Source organism: Balaenoptera ricei, chromosome 19 (genome assembly GCF_028023285.1).
Source record: "Balaenoptera ricei isolate mBalRic1 chromosome 19, mBalRic1.hap2, whole genome shotgun sequence".
In the NCBI taxonomy this organism is placed as follows: Eukaryota; Metazoa; Chordata; class Mammalia; order Artiodactyla; family Balaenopteridae; genus Balaenoptera; species Balaenoptera ricei.
Window position 1 is genome coordinate 27,090,034 of NC_082657.1, and position 26,560 is coordinate 27,116,593.

A 26,560-nucleotide genomic window follows, 5' to 3' on the forward strand; every position below is an offset into this window, starting at 1 on the left:
AACAGAAGAAATAGGTGATGGTCCCTGCCCTCAAGTCAACATGGGGAGGCAGGGGTTCATCTGTATAAAATAAGATAACTGGAGAAATCACAGACTGGGAGAAAGGCTGGGGTGGGGCCCTATCTCAGGCTTCCTAGAGAGAGACTAGGTCTGAGCTGTGAAGGATCAGTGTGGTGCAGAGCATAACAGAAGGTGGAAGTCTGTGGCTGGCAGGAGCAGGGAGCTTGCCCGTGGGGGAAGGTCTGGGAATTCAGGGAAGCAGGTGAACTACAGGCAGGAAAAAGAGGAGGCTTAGCTGGTGTGGAAATGGCCAGGCCCCATGGAGTGGGGGGGAGGGCACTGAAAGAAGGCAGAGGGAAATAGGGAGCACAGGAAACTTTCTGAGCATGGGAGCTCAAGAAATATCAAATAAGACATCCAGTAGAAGAAGGATTCTCTAACACCGGCATCTGTACCTCCCCACTCTTTTATTTACAAAATATTTCAAATGCATTCTATACCCCAAATAATGTGACAAGACTCGGTACTCACCACCCAGGTTTGATACGTGTTGATGTTTGCCACTTGAACCTTAGAGAAGTGGTCCAGCCTCCTTCCCCCTCCCCCTCCCCCACTTACAACTGGTCAGAGGGGAAGGGCAAGCCCAGTGCTGCACAGACCCTGAAACCGAGCGCCTCCTGGGTGGTGGGCCTTGGATGCTGTGCACTGAGACCCAGAGAAGAGCTGGCCACTTTCCAGAGCTCCATCCTGCCTCCTGGTGGTGCTGTTGCAGTAGTCTTAGAAGGAATGAGCTGGTTTTCTTTAAATGTGGTATAAAATTCAAATGGTATAAAAGGATATAGAGTGAAAGATCTGCCTCCCATCTCTGACCCCCAAGCCTCCTGGTTCACTTCCCCAGAGAATTCACCTCACCAGTTTGAGTCTCCTTCCAGAGAGATTTTGTGCATGTGCAGGCACCTATTTTCAGTTTCTTTTTAAAAACAGAAGTAGTGGCTTGACATTTTGAAAAAGTTTTTACGCAAACAGTAAAAAGCACAAATATTAATGTGCACACCTGTGTAACCCCTGCCCAGATCACGACATTGACCATTCCCAGCACCACAAAAGGCTCCTTTGTGCCCCTTTGCAGGCAATACCCCCAAGCCCAAAGTGGTCACCACTGTTTTTGAACTTCATGTACACGGTGGTTTGGATTTTGATCCTAATTGGCAGCCTGAGCATGCTGTTGGCATGGGGTGGGGGTAGGTGGGTCATGCCTCACAGCCCCAGGGGGTCTGTGGTTAGTGCTGGTCAGGGTTCTGGATTCCTGGGCTGGCAGCTGGTGCCATTTTGGGGTGACCATTCTCTCAAGTTTTGCGGAACCATGTGTAGGCAACAGTGATGAAAGCATAGCAGTCCCAGCTGTAATGGTACCTACTGTCATAGAACGTGTAAATCCCAGTAAGGTGGGTAAAGCAGGTATGGGCACCATTTAACTGGTTAGAAGCCAGGGCCTGGAATAATGCTTGATGTGCAAGTAGGTTCTCAGCAAATACTGGGTGGATGAATGGATGAGTGGGTGGGTGGATAGATGAACAGAAGGGCAGATGGGTGGGTGGGTGGGCAGGTGAATGGATGTATGGATGAATGGATGGATGGCAGATGGGCAGACGGCTGGGTGGGTGGGCAGATACGTGGGTAGATGGATGGGTGACAGGATGGGTGGATGAAGCCCAGATAGGTAGTTAAGCAGCTTGCCACAGTTCCAGAGCCTAGAGTAGTGAGAATAGGGCCACACTGAGATCTCCCTGACCTCCCCCTCCTTCCCACTCCCGGTTAATTATGTGGATATCACGGACTCTATGCAGCTAGACATCCTGCCTCTAGTCACTGTCTTGCTTGCTGTCTTAACAGGATCTTACAGCGCTAGCCAGGGCGTCAACTGCATCCGTGAAGATGCGGCTGCCTATATCACCAGGAGAGATGGTGGTGTACCTGCAGACCCGGATAACATTTACCTGACCACTGGAGCTAGTGACGGCATTTCCGTACGTGTGAGGGTAGCTTGTTCTTGTCCACCGTTCACCCACGTGAAGAACAGCCGTGCATGTTAGGGCCGCGTGTGTGAGCCCGCTAGCAGGGGGACAGCCTGGGAGGAGAGGTTGGCCTCCCTCTGGTCGCTGCTGTCTGCCCCACCCTGGTAACCTGCTGTCCTTACCTTGTTCAGTCTTCATGAACCTGGGTACCCCGGCAGCCTCAGTTTCCCTCCAGAGTGGCACCAGCAGGTCCAGCTGGGAGGAGTCAGGGGTCACTCGAGGGTGCCCGTCTTCCTGGCGACATCGGCCTTTTCTCTCACTCAGCACATACGGTGTTTCTCCTCTGCGAGGCACTGTGCCAGGTGCTGCCTCTGCGAGGCACTGTGCCAGGTGCTGGGGAGATAAACACGTTTGGCCTCTGCTTACACATCAGTGCTGGATCAGACTGGCGTTAATAGCACATAAATACATGTCAAATCTTAAGCTTTCAGTTTCTCTTCTGGAAGAGGACAAAGTGTTACAGGAGGGAGCAGCAGGGACTCTGACCTGGGGGGCTGGGGAGGGCAGGAAGGTTTCTCCAAGGAAGGCCGAACAGATAGAGATTTGGAAGCTGCGTACCCGTGAACTCAGGAAGGCAGGGGAGAGACAGGTTCGGAGCAGAAGGTCAGCATATGCAGAGGCCTTGAGCTGGAAGGAGGCTGTGTGTCTGGAAACAGAGCGTCAGGGGGCACGAGCACACATGGTGAGGGCCAGTTACCAGCAGTGGGCTGGGAGGCAGGTGTCCTAAGAGTCTGGCAGCCACTGAAGGATTTGAAGTAGGCGGAGGGACATAATTAGATTTAGGTTCTTAAGCTTTAAGTGTGGCAGGAGGGGGCATAATAGATGTAAGGGAGTGTTTAGGAGGCAAGAGAAGAGGCGGCTTGGGCTGGGGATCAGCCGTGGAAGAGGTGAAGAGGGGCTGGTATCAAGTGTTCCGTAGCAGAAGGGGCTGAACCCAGGGCCTGAGGAACCTGCAGCCTCCCTTCCCTTCCAGCACCCTGCGCCTGTGCCCAGTCAGTGCTGGGTGCCGTCCACTCACTTTGTTCTCCCTACTCAGGGAGCCTGTCCTGTCTGACCCTTCCTTTAATGGAGTTATCTTTGTCTGTGTCTCTTGACTTACAAGGCTCCTGTTTTTGTTGTTTGTTAAATGCTTTAGTCCTTTCCTAGAGCCTTTCAAATGCATTAAACTCTTCCTGGAGCCTGGGAGGAAACTGAGGCCCAGAGACCTTAGGTGGTCTGCCTGCTCTAAGTCAGCCTCTTGTGGCATTTGAGATTCTAGTGTTGGACTCAGGCTCCCAACCATGGCATCTTCCACTGTGTTCTGCCAAGGCCCCTCTCTATTCCCAGAGAAGCCCAGGTACAGGTAGAGGTTCCAGAGGAGGGTGTGGGGAGGGGTCCTCAAGATTTACTGAAAGAATCAAGTCATTGCAGTTTTTAATGCAGTGGCATTCTTGCAGCAAGGAGCCGAACCTGAGAAAGGAGCTAAGTCTGTGTGTAAGGTGGGGACTCGCCCAGAAGAGTTTGGGCTTATTAATCCAGTGAATTATTGCCACCTCCACCAGTGCCCCACAGGACTCCCCAGGCCTGGTTTCTCAGGAATCCTATGAACCTAGGGCGCACTCAGCTTTGGAAACAGCCAGGTTGGAGCGCCACCTGGTGGCCATAGCTGGGTATTTTATCCCATTTCAACAATCCCTTGTTCAGGGGTCTGTCCAGCCTTGGGCCACCGACCAGACAGATTCCTGGGCTCCACCCCAGACATACAGAATGAGTTTCAGGGGTGAGGTCAGAATAATTCTGAGACAGGGCCAGTTTGTGGGCTACTGCTTTAAAAGACCTCTTTAAAAAATACTAACAAGTATTGTGTGTTAAACTACATACCATGCACTGTACTGAGAACTTTAAAACATTTTGCTTATTTCTCAGAGCAGACCTCGTCTTACAGATGAGGAAAGTGAGACTCAGGGGAGTTCAGCCACTCCCATGGGGCTGCACTGGAGGCAGGCAGTGGGGTGGCTGGTGAAAGGCGGGGGTTGGGGCCTTCCAGCTTGCCTGCTGCCGGTCAGCCCCCGCGGGTGGGAAGTGGCAGTGGCCTTGCAAGATGTGACTTCTCGGTTGCAGACGATCCTGAAGATCCTGGTCTCCGGGGGTGGCAAGTCACGGACGGGTGTGATGATCCCCATCCCGCAGTACCCCCTCTACTCGGCGGTCATCTCTGAACTCGATGCCATCCAGGTGAACTATTACCTGGATGAGGACAACTGCTGGGCCCTGAACGTGAATGAGCTCCGGCGGGCCGTGCGGGAGGCCAAAGAGCACTGTGACCCCAAGGTGCTGTGCATCATCAACCCCGGGAACCCCACAGGTCTGTGCTTTACTCCCTGGCCAGTTTCTTGGGGAGCAGGGGCAGGGTGGCTGGAGTACTGGATGTCTGGACATTAAAGCTCTAAGAAACAATGAAGTCCTCTTTGCTCCCAGGTTCCCAATCCAACTTCAGATTTGCTAACATAAAGCCATAAAATTTGCCGCAGGCCACCTTAGGAGGTGAGCAAATGCAGGCATTTTCCTGGGCAGGGTTGTATTAAGACCAGTTTTTCTCCTGTTCTTGCATTTGCAAAGAATCTTCTTTTTGAGGGCACGCACAAACCATCACCATTAATCATAGGCCTCGTTTTACCCTTACTCCTACTTGTTTTTCTGAACCAGTTTTCAGATTGCTGGTGTGTGCGTTGTTTTTCTTTGACATAGCGTTACTGTGTACTTTGAGGCCTGAAAAGGAAATGCCATATTAAAAACAAAAGCGAACAAACCAAAAAAACCTGATTCCAGAAATTGAAAATCACTCCTAATTTTGCGTATTTTTCTTTAAAAAAAAAATGCACAGTTCTGCCTGTTTTGATCTTTCCAGGCTGCTGGCTTCATGTGCCCCCGATGCTATTCGGATGCCGAGAACAAGGGCTCCTCTCTCCTCCTTTGTTGAGATAAACTGGGTCAGGGCCAAAGCGTGGTGGAGTTGATTGTGGAATCTGCTTCTTGGGAACATCAAATGATGCTTCAATCAGCTGAAAGCGCCACTTGAATTCCTGAGTGCAGAAAATGGGTGCAGATGCCCTCCACCCTGGTTTATTTCCACCAACCGCTTGGGGGAAGGGATGAAGGGTCTAACCGTGGTTCAGTAGGAAAATGACAGAGCTGGGTTCGCAATCCTGGGTGCACATTAGAATCACAGAGGGAGCTTTTAAAAATGTCAAAGGCCAGGCTGCACCTCAGAACCTCTGGGGATGGGGCCCCCCCGGCATCAATATTCTATGCAGCTGAGGATGAGAAACACTGCCCTAGGATGATCGTTCTAAAACTTTAGCTTGTTAAGAAGAAAACAAACTGCTGGGCCCCACTTCTAGGTATTCTGATGAAATTAGGCTGGAGTGGGGCTTGACAATTTGCATTTCTAACAAGCCCCCAGGTGACGCTGATGCCACTGGGTCCCAAACTTGGAATAGTAGGTCCTACATCTTAGGAAATACTCTGTATACCTAGTTTATATCATAGGGTTGGTAACTTCTTGGCCAGGTGCTTACATAAATCTTCACCTGGCTGTCTGGGGAGAAATAACTGCACTAGAGACTTTCCTGTTTTAGGTCAAAGGTGGGGGAGTCATGTGAGTATATGTTAATATAAGCAGTTTTTTGGGTTTTTTTGGCCATGCTGCACAGCTTGTGGGATCTTAGTTCTCCGACCAGGGATTGAACCCGTGCCCTGAGAGTGAAAGCACTGAGTCCTAACCATTGGACCCCCAGAGAATTCCCTCTCTGGGGTCTTAATGGGTGAAAATCAGCTATTGGAAGATGGGGGATGGAAAATAGAAACCTACCTGTGATAACCACGTATCTTGCCTGAACCACACACTGTGACCACTTTGGCTAAAAGGTGTCAAAATGGACTGGATATAAGTGGCTAACAGGGCTCTTTGGGATTCAAGACAGAAACTCATCTTAAGACTTGAAGGGAGCGGATCTGTGAAGTCCAGGGTAAAGCAGCACACTTGAATCAGCGTCATTGTCATAGGAACCCCAGGCCATTTCCCAGCTCTGCTCTCCTCTGGGTTGGAATCCTTCTCAGGAAGCATCTGTCCTGGGAGTGGCCTTCAGCAGTTCCAGTCATCGCCCAGCACCTGAGCGCCCTCCGCAGAGAGCCTTGGCCATAGTTTCAGCCAAAGCCGCAGGCCAGACTCTCACTGGCGCACGTTGGCCAACCGGCCCGTGCCTGACCTGGTTAAATCACTGAGGCTGATTGGCTGGGTCTGTATCCCATGTCTCTTGCTGGAGTTTAAAGAGAGGGAGTTCCCCCTAGGACAGCTGAGTGCTGTTGCTCAGAGAAGGGCAGGAAGCAGGGCTGGTGCCAGCAACAGGTATCCCCATTCGTTTGTGGGCAATTCCTTTGGCCTGGCCTCTGGCAAGGGGCACTTAGACCCCTCCCCAGCTTTGAGGCCTACAGCAGAGCCACCGCTTTTGTGCGCTGGGCTCGTGTCTCCCCCTGCTGGGCACAGCTGTGCCCTGCCCCTCTAGAGCCTATGTGACTCTCCTCCTGTACCACGGTGTGTGTTTGTCCATCCATTGGCTCAGCAGGCATGTTCTGAGTGACTCCTTCGTCCCAGGCACTGGAGAGAAGTAAGCTCTGTCCTTGTCCTACAGTTTGCATCACTCATATCGCGGGGATTATTTGCGCACAGCAGGTCTCCTCTCCTCTCCTGAGCTGGAGGCTTCCTGAGGCCTGGCCCTGGCTCAGTTCTCTTAACACTCCCCCTGGCATTATGTACACATGGTTTGATGCTCTTGGTGCTCAAACCTTTGCTTGCATCCTAACAGGATACACTTTGTGGGATGGCAGCCCTGGGAGAGAAGACCAGCAGCATTTGTAGGCAGGCTCAGCCCCCTGGATAGGCAGCTCCTGTCTGTCTGTGGGAACAGCAGCTGGCTCCTTGGAGCATCCAGGGCTACTACCCTTCCTAATTCCCAGAGCCATGAGCTTGCTTCATAGGAAGCCCGGTTGACCCTTTCTTGGCAGGAGATAGGTTGGTCCCTTAGCAAAGGAATTGGTTCATTGCTTAGACAGTTTAAGTCTGAAATCCTGGCTGAATCATACCATGCTCTTATAAGATACATCTATATATTTTTCTAAGACTTATTCTTGTTATTCTTACATGGACAAGAATATAGTTATTTTTATTTTTAACAAGAAGGTAACATACTCTATATACTGGTTTGCATCAAGATATAGATGCATATATAAATAACACATGTGCACATATATACACACATAAATATATACGTATATGTAACATCCATAGATGCACATTTATGTATAGTAAAGAAACAGCCTTTTGTGAGAAGTCAGCATGCCTGACTAGTGCTCTCCCAGAGGCTTTGTGTGTACATCAGACAACCCAGTGCCACACTTACAGTGGGCCTCAGGAAATATTGGGAAAAGGTTCATTTCTACCTTGTTGCATTTGTTCCTTTCCCCACCTAAACCCACAGTATTTCCTGTGAACTGATGGGTGAGTATTTTGCTGCTGGCTGGCACTCATTTCTCTAAGATGGATGAAATGTTGGGTCAAGCCCTGAAGGGAGACCCTGGCAGGGACCCTGCGGGGGACCCGGCAGCATCCTCAGAGGGTGCAGCTCCCGTGTAGCTGCTGCCGGGAGAAGCCAGAGCTGGCAGGCAGGCTCATTTCATTTAGAGCTTATTCCACAGTATTTACCGGGGCCCTGCTGAGTGCTGGCTTTGAGGGTCAGCGCTGAGCCTGCAGACCTTGTCCCTGCCTCACCGAGCTTGTGTAGGGAGAAGGTGTAGCCAGTGCAGTTCTCCTGGTGCTGCCGCTGTGGGGTAAGGAGGGGAGTGGGGCTGAATGATTTAACTCCTTCAGTTTAATTTTCCTGTTCTCCGTGATGCTTTCATGCCTTCTTGCCCTCCAGCACAGATTAATACAAATATACCCCCCCCCACACACACACACACCTCCAATAAGAATAACGAGAAAGTTGGGTGTGAAACACTGCTCCTTCCACATACCCAGCTTAAGTGAGTCAGAGGGACGGGGCTGACCATCGGGGCTCCCTGGAGGTTGACTGAACCCCCCCAGTCACAGCAGCTAGGGAAGGTGGTCCCACAGGGTCCCGGGGAACACAGATACCTGAGTGATTCTGGTTGGGGTTCTTACCTAGGGACAATTTCAACAGCATTACAACCTACCTTCTGCTTTTGTTTGGGGACTTTTTAGGTCAGGTGCAGAGCAGAAAGTGCATAGAAGACGTGATTCACTTTGCCTGGGAGGAGAAGCTCTTTCTCCTGGCTGATGAGGTAAGAGCGGCCTTGGCTCTCAGAGGTGAGGGTGCACTTTCTCTTCTGGGAGAGGGAGCCAGGCCTGGTTGTTCTATAGCCAGAGAGAACTTTCTAGGTGTTGGAACAACAAGGTTGAGGATGTTCAGTGTTACACCCTGTGAGACTGTGACCAAAAATCATCCCAACATTGGTTTGGAATCTTGGTTATAAGTTTCAGAAATCTAACCCAAACTACTTTAAACTTGAAAAGTAAAAAGGTGGTAGGGTCTCCGGAGTGGGACTGGATCCAGGGACTCAAACCATATCTTCCAGCTCCTCTCATTCCATCCTGCTGCCTTGGCCTCACACACAGGCCTGCTATCTTCCCAGTCTAGAAAGAGAGCATTTCTTCCTGGTGGTTCCAGCAAAAGTCTCAGAATTGAGCCTCACTGGTGCAGCTCAGGTCAAACACCCATTGCTGAGCCACTTACTGTGGCCCAGTGGTTGCAATATGCAAACTGACCAGGCCCTGGGCACGGGGCAGTATCTCTGCCCTGTGCCCCCAAACCTGCAGACAGAGCAGGGGAGGCTGTTCCCTGAGGCACATTGAGGGCCTCTTTCTCAAGCAGGGAGAGTGGGTGCTGGGTGTGCCTAATGCTGTGTCCCGTGAGGAGGGGAGTCTTAATTAACCCCCCACAGCTGCTGCTTCTTGAACCCCAGTTCTGGAGACAAGGCATGCCCATTCTTTTCCTGCAAGGAAAGAAATGAAAGACCCGTCATATCCTGTTTTCATTTCTTCATTGCTGCATGATTTCTAGTTAGTCGCACCTTCTAACACAGAAGCTTCATTTCTTTGGTCCTCAGCGCCCCCCACCCCCGCCCCACACACAGAGCTTACCCACCAAATTGTTGCCGTGATTAATAGCAGATGGACCTAAAATCTTCATTTCTATAGGAGAGAATGGACAGCAGAGCGACCTGGGGCACAAACCTCTTCCCTCGGGGTCTGGGAAGGGAGGCGTGGGGCAGGAGGAAGCTCGGCCTGGCTTGTTGAAGGTGGAGCTGGCCTGACCCTCCTGCTGACCCACAGCACTCCAGAGAGCCTCGGTTTCCCTGATGTCCAAACTGGGTATGGGAAGCTCATCTCCCAGGGCAGATGGGACGCTTGCCTGTGGCGCACTAGACAGTGCGGGGACAGGGAGGCACTGCTCGCACCAGGGTGGGGGCTGCTCGGTGCAATGTGGGGGCTGCTCGGTCCAGTGTGGGGGCTTCTCGGTCCATTCTGGGGGCTTCTTGGTCCATTCTGGGGGCTTCTCGGTCCAGTGTGGGTGCTTCTCACTCCAGTGTGGGTGCTGCTGGGTCCAGTGTGGGCGCTGCTCGGTCTAGTGTGGGTGCTGCTCGGTCCAGTGTGGGTGCTGCTCGGTCCATTCTGGGGGCTTCTTGGTCCAGTGTGGGTGCTTCTCACTCCAGTGTGGGTGCTGCTCGGTCCAGTGTGGGGGCTGCTCGGTCCAGTGTGGGCGCTGCCCGGTCCAGTGTGGGTGCTGCCCGGTCCAGTGTGGGGGCTGCTCGGTCCAGTGTGGGGGCTGCTCGGTCCAGTGTGGGGGCGGCTCGGTCCAGTGTGGGCGCTGTTCGGTCCAGTGTGGGGGCTGCTCGGTCCAGTGTGGGTGCTGCTCGGTCCAGTGTGGGGGCTGCTCGGTCCAGTGTGGGGGCTGCCCGGTCCAGTGTGGGGGCTGCTCGGTCCAGTGTGGGCGCTGCTCGGTCCAGTGTGGGGGCTGCTCGGTCCAGTGTGGGGGCGGCTCGGTCCAGTGTGGGGGCTGCTCGGTCCAGTGTGGGGGCTGCTCGGTCCAGTGTGGGCGCTGCTCGGTCCAGTGTGGGGGCTGCTCGGTCCAGTGTGGGCGCTGCTCGGTCCAGTGTGGGGGCTGCTCGGTCCAGTGTGGGCGCTGCTCGGTCCAGTGTGGGGGCTGCTCGGTCCAGTGTGGGCACTCTTTGGTCCAGTGTGGGCGCTGCTCGGTCCAGTGTGGGTGCTGCCCGGTCCAGTGTGGGCGCTGCTCGGTCCAGTGTGGGGGCTGCTCGGTCCAGTGTGGGCGCTCTTTGGTCCAGTGTGGGCGCTGCTCGGTCCAGTGTGGGTGCTGCCCGGTCCAGTGTGGGGGCTGCTCAGTCCAGTGTGGGCGCTCTTTGGTCCAGTGTGGGGGCTTCTCGGTCCAGTGTGGGTGCTCTTTGGTCCAGTGTGGGCGCTGCTCGGTCCAGTGTGGGTGCTGCTCGGTCCAGTGTGGGTGCTGCTCGGTCCAGTGTGGGCGCTGCTCGGTCCATTCTGGGGGCTGCTCGGTCCAGTGTGGGCGCTGCTCGGTCCAGTGTGGGCGCTGCTCGGTCCAGTGTGGGCGCCGACAGCAGTGGTGGACAGAGAGCTGGGTGAGTGCCGTGAAGTGCGGAGGGTACACAGTTAGCACTTCAGGCGCGGAGGTCAGGACAGGTGCATGAACTGCTTTCACTACTCATCTTATTGACGGAAGTGAACATCACACTCTGGGAGGAAACCTGCTTGGGCAGGTGGGGTACTTGATGTCGTCACTGGCACATGAGGCAGAAAGGAGGTCTGGAGACTGGGTGAGGCTCATGTGGGCGAATCCAGTGGGCATCCAGCGCGAGGCCTTCCCTCCTTGCTTGTTCTGGAAGCTTCCCTCAGGCACGTCTGGCTTGGCAGTGGTGTCCGAGGCTGGGCCTCACGGCCGGCTGCCTGGCTGCAGTTTGGCCCGGAGCACCTGTGCCCTCCCCCAGCCGCCGCCTGGGTGGGTCAGGCTTCTGGGGGGCTTGCGATGACTGTCTCCATCCCGTCCCCTCCTGCAGGTGTACCAGGACAACGTGTACTCTCCAGACTGCAGATTTCACTCCTTTAAGAAGGTGCTTTACGAGATGGGGCCCGAGTACTCCGGCAACGTGGAGCTCGCCTCCTTCCACTCCACCTCCAAGGGCTACATGGGCGAGTATGTGGGCCCCCACCTCCCTCCCGCTGCCCCTGGGCCTGCTTGGTCCCTGTGCTTCTCCGCCCTGCCCCACCTCAGTCTGCTGGACAGAGACGGCTGCCCTTAATCACTGTCTCTGCTGATCTAAGAAGCAGGAGGAGACAGGCCACACCTCCCCAAAGGGAGCACGGTGGTGTGAGGACAGACCTTGTGCAAGGGCTCGTGTATAATAAGGCTGTGATGAAAATGAAAACAGGACCCCACAGCAGCTTCCAACGCTAGTGTTTTCTGCCAGCCATGTGGCTGTTGCTCTGACATTGACTGAACTCTGAGGGCCAGGGAAGGCAGGTTGAGTGGACAAATGCTGTCAGGCCAATAGGCCAAGCTCTGTGTGCAGGAGCTCTGTATGCACCCTGCCTTAGCACTGCGTGACCTCTGGGGCCAGAGTCAGCTTCAATCCTGTATTCATTCATTCAGCTAATATTTATTGAGCACCTACTATGAGTCCAGTACTGATCTCGGCACTGAGGTTACAGCAGTGAGCAAACCACAGCCATCCCTGCCCTCACAGAGTTTTGCTTTAGTGAGGAGAGAGAGGCAATAGACAAACGAATATCACACGTCAAGTGGACAAAAATAATTAGAGAAGAGATGGGAATGCCAAGAGGTGGGGTCTGGTCACTGAGGAGTTGGCTTTTGAGTTAAGACCCACGGGAGGTGGTGTGGGGAGCTACACAGATGTCTGAGGAAAGTGCATTCCAGACAGAGGGAACAGCACGTGCAAAGGCCCTGAGGTGGAAGGAGCAGCTGTTTGAGGAGCGGCAAGGGGACTAGAAAGGAGTGAGAGAGAAAGTGGCAGAAGTTGAGACCAAAAAAAGTCATAGGAGGCCAGATCACCCGGGCTACTTAGGTTATTTTTTACTTTTACTCAGAGTGAGATGGGAACCCTTGGAGGGTTTACACAGAGGTGTGACTTCTCCTAACTTATGTTTTACCAGATTCTCTGGCTGCTGTGTGATGGGAGTAGGGACAGAAGTGGGCACTCGAGTCAGAAGGCTGTTATGGTCCAGGGGAGATATCCTGGGCCAGGGTAGAGGTGGGGAGAAGATGTTGGAATTTGGATATGATTGAAGGTAGAGTTGACAGGTGTTGCTTGATGGAAAAGGTGGGTGTGAGAGAGAGAAGTCAAGGATGGTTCCCAAGTTTTTTGTTCAAACAGCAGGAAGGATAGAGTTGCCATCAATAGATGAGGATTGCTGTGTGTGAAGCAGGTTTTGGGGTAAAATTAGAAGTTGGTTTTGGATGTGTAGAATTTGCAGATGCCTATTGGATGTCCAGATGGAGATGGATGTGTGAGTCTGCAGCTCAGGGCTGATATCCAGCTGGAGATTAAAGTTTGTGAGATGTCAATGTATGAGTTGTTAGACAGATCTCTGAGCCTGGATGTCTCACCAGGGGTGAGTATAGATAGAGAAGAGGTCCGGGGACTGGGCCCAGGCCCTCCCTGCTCAGCAGTTAGGGGAGGAGAGGAGGAACCTACAAACTAGACTGAGATGGAAAGGCCAGTGCATTTACAGCTAAGGACATTCATTACCCAGCGTTGTGGGAGTTCTGCTTTATGCCAGGTGTCAGGAGGGGGTCTGGAGGCCAGTGTAACTGTGAAGCTTCAAGAAATATTTTAGCCAGGTCAAGGGAGCTGTCCCCTTGGGATGGGCACCCAACTGTTCTTGGCTATATTTGATGTGGGCAGGGGTTGATTTATGCTGGTCTTTCTGGTCTACCCCAGTAGTGATGCTGCCTCCTTGCTAGACTTCATGTGTCGTGTAGCTCTTTTCCTAAACAAATATGTTCTCCATTAACTCATTTTTCAAACTCAAGTGTGTTTGTCACATACCTGCCCATCTCTCCATCTGTGTTACTGATGACTGTTTTAACGGTAATACCCTGGATGTCGGTAACCTGAGGTGGTATCCTGTTGCCCTCAGATCCTGATTACCTAGGATCAGACCGATTTGCCCAATTTGATATTCTGCTCATCAGCAGAAGATAAAGCAGAAAGTTTCTTCTTTCAACTTTGTTACAGGAAACGTTTCCAAGATGCCAGAATTTATCTTCCCGCATTGGAAAAGCGAGTTGAGGGATCACATGGGGATCTGTCTCTGCCAGTTAATTCTGCAGCCTGATCCCAAAAGCGTTTTATCGAGTGTCTCATATCAGGTGCTCTGAGGTTGTGTGGGTGTGGTACACATACAGAGGAAGGCAGGAGCTGGTGCCTGCATTTCTGTGCTTATTAGTCTGAATGTTATCAATCACAGTCCAGAAAGTGTGACTGATGGAGCTGATTTCGTTCTGAAAGGTTTTTGTTTTGTTTTGTTTTTTGTATGATCTCAGCTTATTTTCATGAGATTTGACTGTATATCAGTCAGGATCCTTTTGGAAATAAGTAACAGAAACTCAACTTGAACTGGCCTACATCAAAGAGGCTTTTTAAAAAATCCATATCAGGGGACTTCCCTGGTGGTCCAGTGGTAAAGAATCTGCCTTACAGGGACTTCCCTGGTGGCACAGTGGTTAAGAATCCACATGCCAGGGCTTCCCTCGTGGCGCAGTGGTTGAGAATCTGCCTGCTAGTGCAGGGGACACGGGTTCGAGCCCTGGTCTGGGAAGATCCCACATGCCGCGGAGCAACTAGGCCCGTGAGCCACAACTACTGAGCCTGTGCGTCTGGAGCCTGTGCTCCACAACAAGAGAGGCCGCGATAGTGAGAGGCCGGCACACCGTGATGAAGAGTGGCCCCCACTTGCCACAACTGGAGAAAGCTCTCGCACAGAAATGAAGACCCAACGCAGCCAAAAATAAATAAAAATAAATTAATAAATTAAAAAAAAAAAAAAGAATCCACATGCCAGTGCAGGGGACAGGGGTTCGATTCCCTGGTCGGGGAAGATCCCACATGCCGCGGAGCAACTAAGCCCGTGCACCACAACTACTGAGCCTGCGCTCTAGAGCCCTCGAGCCACAATACTGAAGCCCGCACACCTAGAGCCCGTGCTCCGCAACAAGGGAAGCCACCGCAATGAGAAGCCCGCGCACCGCAACGAAGAGTAGCCCCTGCTCGCTGCAGCTAGAGAAAGCCTGCACGCAGCAACAAACACCCAATGCAGCCAAATAAAAAAATAAATAAAATTTAAAAAGTCAAGGAGTAAAGTTGAATCAGGGGGCTTAAAAGTGTCACCAGATCTCTGTTTCTGCTTTCTGGCTTTGTCTTGTTTTCTTTCTCAGCTCTGCTTTCCTTTTTTTAGTTCCCCGACCAGAAATTGAACCCTGGCCCTCGGCAGTGAAAGTGCCAAGTCCTAACCACTGGACCGCCAGGGAATTCCCTGCTTTGCTTTCCTTTGGGTTGGCTTTGTTTTCAGGCTTCAGAAAGTTCTAGCAAAGTCCTCAGGCTACTGCTCACATGCCCACCCCTCGAACCTGTGCAGTGGGTGCCTGGCCTGAATCACATGCCCCTTTGGAGCAGGGCTAGTGTATAAGTTAAGAGTCAGGCTAAGCTGCTCTAACCAAAAGGCCCCAAAATACAGTGGCTCAAACGAGATGGAAGTGTGTCTCTGTGATAACAGTCCAAAGGCACGGGGAGTCCAGGACTGGCTCTGCCCCATGAGGTCATTCAAAGATGGGCTGCTGGGCTGGCTCTGTCTTCTCAACATGTGGCCAGCGCTGAGGCTGCTGTTCTGGCGTGTGCATTTCTCAGGAGGTGGGGAAAAGGAGAGAGGAAGGAGAGAGCACGCTTTTAAGGAATTGATGTGGAATTTACACAGATCACTCCCATTCCCTTTCCACTGGCAAGAACTCGGCCACACCTGGAAACTCAGTGTTGGACATGGGAATGTTTACAGAAGATTCTGGCCGGCTGGATGCACTTGGTAGAGGTCTCTCTGTGACCGGTGGGTCCTCTCCCCGTCTTCAACCTTTTAGGTGTGGCTACAGAGGAGGGTACATGGAGGTGATCAACCTGCACCCTGAGATCAAGGGCCAGCTGGTAAAGCTGCTCTCGGTGCGTCTGTGCCCGCCAGTGTCTGGGCAGGCTGCCATGGACATCGTTGTGAACCCCCCGGTGCCAGGAGAGGAATCCTTCGAGCAGTTCAGCAGGGTGAGTCGGCTTGTCCCATGGCCTGTCTGCATCACTGCTGCGGCCAGTGTTCACCATGTATTGTCTCAACGGCCAGCCTCTGTCTAGATGGCCTCCCTGGGATGCTTGTCGTTCCACGTGGTGCCTGACTCACCCCAATGAGGTTAAGTCTCAGGATGCAGCTGGGCTGTATTTGAAGTGGGAGGACTGTTGCATGTGTGTGTGTGTGGAGGGTGCACCCCTTCCTCTTTCTCGCCTGTGAGCACCACGGTTGGGCAGGCGCCCAGAGGGAATGGCCTTGTGTCCTGAGAACACCCTGGGTGGGAGTGGGAGGGGAATGATTCTGTTACTAAACTAAAAGGGGGAAATGCATGAGCATGGCATTGATTCCAGGCCACGGGCCTGCCTGTGGCTTAAGACACAGCTGCAGGCTGTCCTTGCAGCTTGAAGTGATGCAGTCAGACCTTTTTAACTGCAAGTGACAAAAACCCAACTCTAAGTAGTTTAAACAGAAATGGAATTTATTGGTCATATAACCAAGAAGTCAGTTCCCAGCTGTTCTAGATTCACAACCTTTTTTAAAAATTGTGGTAAGATACACAGAACATGCAATTTACCATTTTGATCATTTTTAACTGAACAGTTTAATGCATAAAGTACACTCAAATTGTTGTGCAACCATTACCACCATCCATCTCCAGAAACTTTTCATCATCCCAAACTGAAGCTCTGTACCCATTAAACAATAACTCCTTATTTCCCCCTCCCCCAGCCCCTGGTAACCTCTGTTCTACTCTCTGTGAATATGACTCCTCTAGGTACCTCATATACAGCATTTGTCTTCTTGTGACTTTATTTCAATTAGCATGATGTCTTCAGGGTGTATCCCTGTTGTGGCGTGTGTCAGACTGTGTCCCCTGTTTAAGGCTGAGTGGCATTCCGCTGTGTGTACATGCTACGTTTTGCTGATCCATTCATCCGCAGGCCACAGCTCTTCACCCACACATTCCAGCAGTACTTGCAGAAGCGCTGGGCTGCTTGCTCCAGCTTTGGACACATGTCCAGCTCTGAGCCTGTCACTGATGTGCTTCGCCTGGATCACGTGCCCCAAACGCACCACATGGATTGGGGGAAGGGTGGCTCCCCAAAATGAAGTGGTGGGGCTGTCTCCTGGAAGCATGTTCTAGGGTGTTCCATCCAGGCCCAAGTTCATTCAGACCAATGCGCAGGGACCGGTTTTTCTCATTTTCAGGAATGACATCCTGGTACAAGAGTAGAACCCATGACACAGGCTACCTAGGACCTACCTGTGGCCCGTGTGCTCCTGCCCCAGGGCACGTGGCAGCCTCATGGGCTGAGCGTCTGTGGAAGAAGTTCCTGCAGAGGGATGTGTGTTTCGCCCACCTCCCCCATTTGCCGTGCTTATGCACACGCAAGCTCACCTGCACCAGTCTGCCCCGATGCCCCAGTTTGAAGGAATAGTTTCCAGGGTCTGGGGCCATGATGTCCAGAGATGCTAACTTCTGTGCTTTCTCCGTCTCATCAGGAGAAAGAGTTCGTCTTGGGTAACCTGGCCAAAAAAGCTAAGCTGACAGAAGACCTGTTTAACCAAGTCCCAGGAATTCACTGCAACCCCTTGCAGGGGGCCATGTATGCCTTTCCTCGAATCTTCATCCCTGCCAAAGCCATGGAGGCAGCTCAGGTCAGGGGTGCCAGGTCAGGGCTGGCTCTCTCACTGGGTTCACATGGGACTGCTTCTTACCATGGGGAGCTAAAGTGTTGGCCCTAGAGGCTCTGAACTTTGTGTATCCGTTGGTCAGATGGTACTTAATGTGTAAAGACGACGGGCTCTCAGAGACCCAGCCCTGCAGCATGCTGCGCTGAGGCGGCAGGTGTGAGGCCGCCCCCAGGTGAGCGGTGCACTGAAGGCAGGTGCCCACGTGTGATGTGATGCATTTAAAACTGAACAGATGCTGGGGAAGCATCAAGAGCTGTCGCTTCCACCTGGCCACAGTACCCTAGAGCAGCGCTTCTCAAACTTGAGTGTGTACCTGGATCACCTGGGGTCCTGTTAAAAATGCCGATACTGGTTCAAGAGGTCTTTGGAGGGGCCCAATATTCTGCATTTCTAGTAAGTTCTCAGGTGGGGCCACAGACCCTGGTTTGAGGATCAAGGGCCAGAGCCGTATCTCTGAAAGTGTCCTCACACCCCCTTACCTCCTCAATACCTTGTTAAACATTCAAAATCTGGCCCCACCCCTCGGCCAATTGAATCAGAATTTCTGGTGTTGGAGCCTGAGAACCTATTTAACAGGCGGCCTGGTTGTGCAAACCGAAGTGTGAGAAGCACCAACAGTAGGGCCCCTGAGAGGCTTGTTCCTTAAGGCCCCCTGGGCAGAGACGTCAGGGCCCCGGCTTGGCGTATAGGAGGACACGGCCAGTGCTTGTGGAGCTGCTCCGTGGGGGTGGGGTACACAGGCAACAGGCTGGCACTCCCCACTGGAGAGCAGAAGCCCTGCAGCCCATGGCTGTCCCAAAGTGGCCTTTGGGTTCTTTGTTCCCGGTCCCAGCTGCCTACAGCACCCAGCATCCTGCCTTGCTTCTCACAGGAAGGGAGGGCAGAAGGGCCCTGCCATGGGAAAGAACCTGCCATCTCAAGTATATTTGGCTTTGAGATTGTAATGTTTGTACAGTGCGAAACCAGGAATGAATCCTAAGTTCTGTCCCACTCCCACAGGCCCATAAGATGGCCCCCGACATGTTCTACTGCATGAAGCTCCTGGAGGAGATGGGCATCTGTGTCGTGCCCGGCAGCGGCTTTGGGCAGAGGGAAGGCACCTACCACTTCAGGTACCACTTCCTCTGCACCGGCGGGCTGCTCCCGGGTTTGTCTTGGGAAACTTGGGCTTCTTAACATCAAGGCACCTACAGAGACTGGGATATGTGGAGCCCCTGTCCCCCCATCCCACTCCCATTCTGTCCTGCTGCAGAGATAGCTGAGACCCTGCGCCAGGGACTAAGGAAGACTGTGGGCGACGCCAAGGTCATCTCCTTGACTGCTCTGTCTCCATCTATCACACGCCATCTGCAGTGTTCCCGTGCTGTGTTTTCTTTTCCTTCCCCTGTCCCTTTTCAACTCCGTGATGGTATCATACAGCATCCAGGAGCTCAGTAGCTTGTCCACTGCACCAAAAGCCTGCTGAGATGTTGCCTCCGAGACGTGGTGGAATTGCTGTGCCGCCTTTCACAGGCATGCGACTCTGCTGGGCGAGCCGGAGCAGCTCAGCCAGGTCCTCCGCTGAGGCCAGCTCTGTTCCAAACAGCACCCTCTCCATGCACGGCACTCTCAGATGTTTCTTGCAGCAGATGCTAAAAAAAGAAATGTCATGGGCTTAGCACCTGGGGCTAAGTCTTGAGTCAGTGAAGGTCGTGGGTAGGGCCCCCCGCCAGTGGACAAACATGTGTGGGTGGTGTGGATGGCCTTTCCACCCTTGTTGGGTTCACCTTGGCAAATCACGGCTCATTCAAGAAGTGGTTACTTCTCGAGGGCTGCCCTTAAGGCTGGGAAGCAGGCTGACAGTATTGGAGGGAGGAGTTAGTTACCATGGCAACGTGGGAATGCCTATGGAGGAAAGTTATGACTGGAGGTCCTCACTATGAGACTGATGGTGGAGATGGAAAAGTCCTGTCTAGCAGAAGTGGAGTCTCGCTCTGTAGCCATAGGAAATACCAAGAGTCACGCGCTCGAGAAAGTTCTATGCACCTCTCAGTGTTGGGCAGACCTTTTGTGATTATGGGTGGATGTGTTAGTGAGCTGAGGTGCTGCCACCAGCTTATTGCTTTTGTTCACATATATGAGTTGGGTAAAAAAATGTGTGAATGGTGGGAGAAAGTGGTTCAACAAGTGCCAGGTGCTGTCCAGGGCCTGGAGCCATCGCAGTGGACAAGACAGGCCTGTCCCTCCCCACGCAACTTGCCCGCACCTCCTGGTCTCTGCAGCCGCAGGTGGACGAGTGACCTGCCAGGTTCACTTCTCTCCCCTCTTCCAGAGCAACTCGTGTCCGACTGACGCTGTTCTCTTTCCTGACAGAATGACCATTCTTCCTCCGGTGGAGAAGCTAAAGACGGTTCTACAGAAGGTGAAGGACTTTCACATAAAGTTCCTGGAGAAGTACGCGTGAGGACTCCTCAGGCCCCAGAGGGAGACCTGGCCCTCAGCCTTCCTCCTGATGCCCACCCAGCCCAGACTGGATTTGCGCCCCCCAGCGACTCCGCCTCAGGCCCTACGAAGGCCACTGGTCGCTTTCATCGTCATTTTGCCCCAGGAGACTTCTTTCTCTGTGCCTTGATGTTGGGAACACCTCTCTTCTGAGCAAATGTGAATTGGGGTTGTCTCAGAAGCCCTGTTTTTTGATGCAACCAAAGTAGAGGGGACTTGCTCAGCGAATGTGGTGGTGTTCTCAGAATCTGTTGTTGTTGCTTTTGGAAAAATCTTTCGGGGTTGAAACAATCAGGGTGTGTTGGGTGAGCTGTCTCAGATCTGGAGAAACAAGGTGTCGGGAAATGTATAACTTAACCATGATGAGGACTGGAAATCCCAAACTCACCACCATGATCTGTGAAATAAAACCCTTAGCGGTGTGAAAATCTAGTCCTTCAAACAGGAGAGCCTAGAGTCCACTGGAGGCTCCGAGAGGGCCTGCCCTTCTAAGCCAGCCTGCTCTCAGACAAGAATGGTAGGGGCAGCAGCGCATGGGGCTGGACCGCATGCCAGGCTAGGTGGTGGCGGGCACCGGGGGCTATGGCCAAGGTCAGAGGGTCCTGCAGGGGAGGAGTGGGTGTGAGCCAGGCTCCGATTTGAACCAGGCCTCCACGTGGGAGCACACAGCAGGTAGTGAGGACTCTGCACATACAAGGGCTTTGGGTGAAGGGTTCTCTTGGGCACGCTTAGGCTGGGACGCCCACCCAGGGGTCTCCCTGGACTCCAGGGGCACAGGGTTCAGCCCAGAAATATCCCAGTCACGTAGAGGGACTCTGCCTGGTGGTGTGTGGATCCAACCCACTGTTTCCCAACAACCAGTCTCACCCAAGGGCTTGAGTGAGCCTTTAGGTGATAGGAGGGCAAGGAAACACTGAAAATGTCCTAGTGAGGGAGGGGTATCCTTAAGGACATGAAGGCAGTTAAACCACACCCCCTTCCCATAGCGTTTGTTGAGTTGTTTCAAGCGGAATTTGGTCCATTTCCTAGCTCTTAATTGGTCAAAGTGCCTGGTAGCATGGCTGCTGTGTACATGTGATCCGATTCAAAGTTTATAGAAGTGTTTTACCTTATATGCAAAGTGTTTTGCCTCCACATCTGCTTCTGGCTCCCCTCCCAGACTCTGCAGACTGTCCTGTAGCATCAGTCATCTCTCGGGGGGGTGGGTGGGAGTTGGGGGATCATCCACCAAGTGCGCAGTTTCCCTGGTATGAGCAAACCTGGGTGCAGGGCCCAACCCGTGCTCCCAGAAAGTGGGCACTACGGGTGGCAGCAGGCTTACGCCCTCTTCTCCTACTGTGGGCCTTCCCTGGTGGGCGGTTAGGGAAGCCAAGGCCAGCTCAGGAGTCTGGGAATCCAGCAAGTCCCAAAGTGAAATTGAAGGGACTGGAGAGAAATCTGAAAAGGCTAAAGGAGTGAGCTTTGAAAGCAGCCTCCTGTGCTATAATTCCCATGCTGGGTCCACGCAGGGGATGCAATAGGAAACTTCAAACTGTCCTCACCCACTAGCATTACAGTCCCTATGAAGAAAGTAGCCACAATCTCAAATAACAAAGAAGGGAATGTTTTGGGACTTTTTCTTCCTTAAAAATTTGAGAAAATTGCACTTGTGCTTGTTGATGGTATAAAATCCAGGATGTGTCCCAGAGTTGTGAGATTTCTGGTGGAAAGGTTAAATAGTAGAAGCTAGTATATTTTTTATATTTTTGTAACAATTGCTTTTTTCATGGGGGGTGGGGTAGGGTTAGTATTTGTAGTTTTAACAAGTCCAGTAGTTTTTTTATGAATCTCTTCAGATTATAAATAACCCCTAAAATCTTTGCAATGTTTACATGATTTTTTTAAAAAGATGTCATATACACTTGGTTTGGTTTTAAAATAAATGAGTAAAAACTTAATAAGGTCAGTTGGTTTAGGAGGTTAACTTCATTCAGGTAGGAACGCTGATCATGATAGATTTGATTTTCTGCAGATTCTGATGTCTTGTTTGGGCACCACCAGGGTAAGTCGTTTGTTATTTGAGGTCGCACTTTAAATCCACACCTGTGAAGTTTTCTGCTGTTCATCTAGATCTGCATGTGGGGATGCTGGGCTATACCTTGTTGGTCCATCACCTTGCACCTTGAGGCCGGACTGGTTGTCCCCATGTTTGTGGATTTGCAGGAAGAGCTGTTTTCCATTCTGGATTCTCTTAGGCATCTCCTGACAAAGGTACTTCATGATAAGCTCTGGTGGAAATTTCTGAACAATAAAATGTATGTCCCAAATGGTGACTGTGTTCAACTTGCTTTGTAGTTTAAATCCAAATATCAAGTGGACATTACTCATTGTATATCTTCACTCTTATGTTCATTCTTACGTTCCTAAGTCACAGCTTTTCAGTTTCCATTTCTTCTTAGGTGTCAACTCCAAGGACCCTGGGCTGCTTTTTATTGCTTGAGGTGGGAAAACTTCACGGATTCTTTAAAATAGAATGTTGTTCAAATGAAAACAGACCTTGATTTTCTAGTGGGAGTGAAACAGGAAGTAGCAGCCTCTTCACAGGGGGCAGGGGAGGGCAGGCAGGCAGGGAGAGCCAGAGAAGCAGCCCTGAGGCCAGTGGGGAAAAGGGGAGCAGCCTATACAAGGGATTTCATTCATTTCCCTAGCCTTTCCCAGATCCATGTCAATGTTAAAGTGTGGTTCTGGGATTCAGAACTTTATTTTTCACTTAAAACAGAAACGTCTGTCTTTATTAAAGAAAATTTGGAAAATATATTTTTTAAAAAATAGGATTCTTTCAGGTGGAAGACATGGAAACCTACTCAAAGTAGCTTCAGCAGAAGAGAATTTATTGTGTCATGTAAGAGGAATTTATTGAAATCCTGGAAGGATGCTGACTTTAGTTTTGATGTGCACTGTTAAGTGCAAAGCCTGCCTGTCTGTCTGTCCAGTTCTACATCGAAAAATCCCACTGAAGGGCTCTGCTTTGGTCCACATGCCCTTCTCTGAACAGTCACTGTGGCCCTTGAGAATAGAGTCCTTTGGCTGGCCCTGTGCATGAGTGGTTGTAGAGAAGGGCCTAGAATCTCCAGACCCATCAGGGCCATTGGAGGAGAAGCTGCTCCCCATAGGAATGGGGGCTGGAGGTGGTGCCACACCCACAAACCTCATTTAACCACAGGTGGCTCTTTAGAGAGGGGCTGGGGAAGGAGGTGGTGTGTTCAAGGCAGGTTGAAAGTCATTACTGGTTGATAACCAAGGGGACTGGAGATGCTCTGCACACACACACTGTACACACACATACACACACACCCAGGGACATGTGCATCTCCTTGTCTGGGGAGCAAACTTGGTGTAGTTTATTCTACAAAGAGTTTATTAAATGGACAAGGATGGGGAAATACAGTAATTATTCTAGACTATTTTTAGTATAGTGTTTGCTGTAACCACACCTAGAAAGCTTTCAAATGTTTGGTTTGAAAGCATAAGCCACAGACTTCTAGGGAATGGGGAATCAGAAGCTAATAAGATGTGGCCACTGTTCTCAAAAAGCCTACAGATGGAATGGCCACCAGATGGTTCAGTGCTCAAATTCCATCCACCCAATAGTGCTGGGCTTAAAAGAAGTATGTGGGTGACGCATAGGAGGGAGGGGTTGATGCTGTACTCTGCCTAGTTGGGGGGCCTCTACCTACCTCTGCTCTTTCCACAGTGCCTTCTGAGGGCTTCCAGATATCTTGCTTTTGGCCTTCATCCTGCCACCGAGCCAGGAGACCCCTCAAGAAAAAGAAAGATGAAACTTACTGCCAGGCACCCACCCAACTCTCTTCCTTAAGAGGACACGTCAGTTAGTTAGAGTTTCCTATTTCATTCTCCCACTTGAAAAAATAAGAGGCACCCACACACCTATGGTCAATCAATCTATGACATAGGGGCAAGAATGTACAATGGAGAAAAGACAGTCACTTCAGTAAGTGGTGCAGGGAAAACTGGACAGCTACATGTAAAACAGTGAGATTAGAACATTTCTTCCCTCACGCCATCTACAAAAATAAACCCAAAATGGATTAAAGACCTAAATGGAAGACCCAAAACCATAAAACTCCTAGAAGAGAACGTAGGCAGTACATTCTTTGACATAAATCATAGCAATATTTCTTTGGATCTATCTCTCAAGGCAAAAGAAATAAAAGCAAAAATAAACAAATTGGCCTTAATTAAACTTCAAAGTTTTTGTACAGCAAAGGAAACCATTGGCAAAATGAAAAGACAACCTACTGACTGGGAGAAAATATTTGCAAATGACCTGACTGACAAGGGGTTAATATCCAAAATCAACTCATACAATTCAAGGTAAAAAAAAAAAAAAAAAAAAAAAAAGCCAATCAAAAAATGGGCAGAAAGCCTGAATAGACATTTTTCCAAAGAAGACGTAACAGATGGCTAACAGGCACATGAAAAGATGCTTGATGTCGCTAATTATTAGAGAAAGAAAAAAAAAAGAAAAAAGAAAAAAAAATCACCTCACACTGGTCAGAATGGCTATCATCAAAAAGTCTACAAATAACAAATGCTGGAGAAGGTGCAGGGAAAAGGGAACCCTGCTACACTGTTGGTGGGAATGTAAATTGATACAGCCACTATGGAGACAGTATGGAGGTTCCTCAAAAAACTAAAAATAGAACCACCATATGATCCAACAATCCCACTCCTGGGTATATATCTGGAAAAAATGAAAACACTAATTCAAAAAGATACATGCATCCCAATGTTCATTGCAGCACTGTTTACAATAACCAAGACGTGGAAACAATCCAAGTGCCCATCATCAGAAGATTGGCTTAAGAAGATGTTGTATATATACGTACATACACAATGGAATACAGACATAAAAAAGAATGAAATAATGCCATTTGCAGCAATGTGGATGGACCTAGAGAATATCATACTAAGTGAAGTAAGTCAGAGAAAGACAGTGTATTACATCACTTATACATGAAATCTAAAAAATGAATGTGTATAGCAAAACAGTATCATATAGAAAACAAACTACTGGTTACTAGTGGGGAGAGGGAAAGGGGAAATGACATGATAGGAGTATGGGATTAAAAGATACAAACTACTATATATAAAATAGATAAGCAACGGGGATATATTGTACAGCAGAGGGAACTATAGCCATTATTTTGCAATAACTTTTAATGGAGTATAATCTATTAAAATACTGAACCACTATGCTGTATGCCTGAAACTAATATAATATTGTAAATCAACTACAATTTAAAAAAAGAATCTGTCACTAAAAAAATTAGAAGATATAGAGTCGTCCCTTGGTATCCATGGGGGATTGGTCCCAGAATCTCCCAGGATACCAAAACCTGAGGATGCTCAAATCCCTTATATAAAATGGTACAGTATTTGCATATAACTTATGCATATTCTCCCATATACTTTAAATCATCTCTACATTACTTATAATACCTAATACAATGTAAATGCTACATGAATAGCTGTAAATACAATGTAAATAGTGGCTGGTGTGTGGCTAATTCAACTTTTGCTTTTTGGAATTTTCTGAAAAAAATATTTTTTGATTTGAGGTTCGTTCAATTCACAGATATGAAGGGCTGACCCTCATGTTTTTGTGTTTTTTTTTTTAATCTCCTCCCCAGTTTTGTCTGCTTTGCTCTGAATGCATAACCTTGAAGTCCTTTTGAAGATATTAAATTTCAAAACTGTAAAAACATCGAGAATCCTAGTGATGCTTAGGTCAGAGGACAAAAGTGTACATTAAATCACAGTATAAAACAAAAAGTATTCTGATTATCAAAGTAAAGATGTTCATGTGGAAAAACTAGAAAATAAAAGTCAAGGAAGAAATTTTTAAATTCCCTGTAATTCTCTAACCAGAATTAATCAAGCCTACATTCCTTTTTTTTGGCCACGCCACATGGTTTGAGGGATCCTAGTTCCCCAACCTTGACCAGGGATCGAACCCAGGCCCTTGGCAGTGAAAGTGTGGAGTGCTAACCACTAGACCGCCAAGGAACTCCCCTAACATTCCTTACTGTCCTTTTCCTGAGAGTATTTTTATATGGTTGAGATGTGTGTGTGTGTTTAGATCCTAACTTTTCCCCCTTCGACATTAGAACATGCTAATAAAAGTGCCCGGTGAGCAGTTTGGTTGGCTACTTCATCAATTCTATGGATAAGTAGCCATTTGGTTAACTACACACTTAAGCATTTAGATTATATACAGTTCCTGGTGTTTAAAAATAATGCCGCTTAATACATCCATCCATAGAGAGGGTATTCCCCTCCCTCACCCTTGTGTTTTAAGCCTTGTGGAACATGCTCAGGAGTCGGTGTTTTCCATGAACCTCCAGGTACTTCATCCCTGAGGCAGAGCCAGAGCTGGGCAAATCATTGTGCACGCCTTGGCTCTAGCACTTACCAGCTAAGAGATCACTGAGCCTCAGTGTTGCCATTTGCAAAATGGGGCTAATCATACCTATTCATGGGGTAATAGAACAACTGTGAGCACTGAATGGGAAAATGTATGTGTGTGTGTGGGGGGGGGGGGGAATTAGCATATCTCATGCAAGTAGCTTCATTTGTTGACCACTTTCTGTGATAATCTGATTAATCTTTAGAGCAGTGCTGATATGATACATGTTCAATAAATGTTTAAATTGAAGGGAAAAATACACCCTTGGAATGCTAGATACAATATGAAAATGACACGTAGAGGAAGTGAGGACTCTTTCCCAACAGTTCTGAACATAGCAACTTCTGAACATAGCAACACTTTGTCTGCTAGACAAAGTACACAGGTTATTTTTGTTATTTTTTTTGT

The 26,560-nt window shown here is 50.1% G+C and overlaps 1 protein-coding gene across 1 annotated transcript in view; it reads left to right on the forward strand.

The window, feature by feature from the left end:
• GPT2 (glutamic--pyruvic transaminase 2) overlaps nt 1–21,989 on the forward strand; it is a 34,444-nt gene extending 12,455 nt beyond the window's left edge. The window contains exons 5-12 of the mRNA XM_059904999.1: nt 1,894–2,027; nt 4,176–4,419; nt 8,335–8,414; nt 11,220–11,356; nt 15,311–15,485; nt 17,011–17,166; nt 18,202–18,314; nt 19,555–21,989. Of these exons, the coding sequence (XP_059760982.1) occupies nt 1,894–2,027; nt 4,176–4,419; nt 8,335–8,414; nt 11,220–11,356; nt 15,311–15,485; nt 17,011–17,166; nt 18,202–18,314; nt 19,555–19,645 (1,130 nt within the window). The 3' untranslated portion in view covers nt 19,646–21,989. The remainder of the gene's footprint in view (nt 1–1,893; nt 2,028–4,175; nt 4,420–8,334; nt 8,415–11,219; nt 11,357–15,310; nt 15,486–17,010; nt 17,167–18,201; nt 18,315–19,554) is intronic.
• Nucleotides 21,990–26,560: the final 4,571 nt, after the last annotated feature.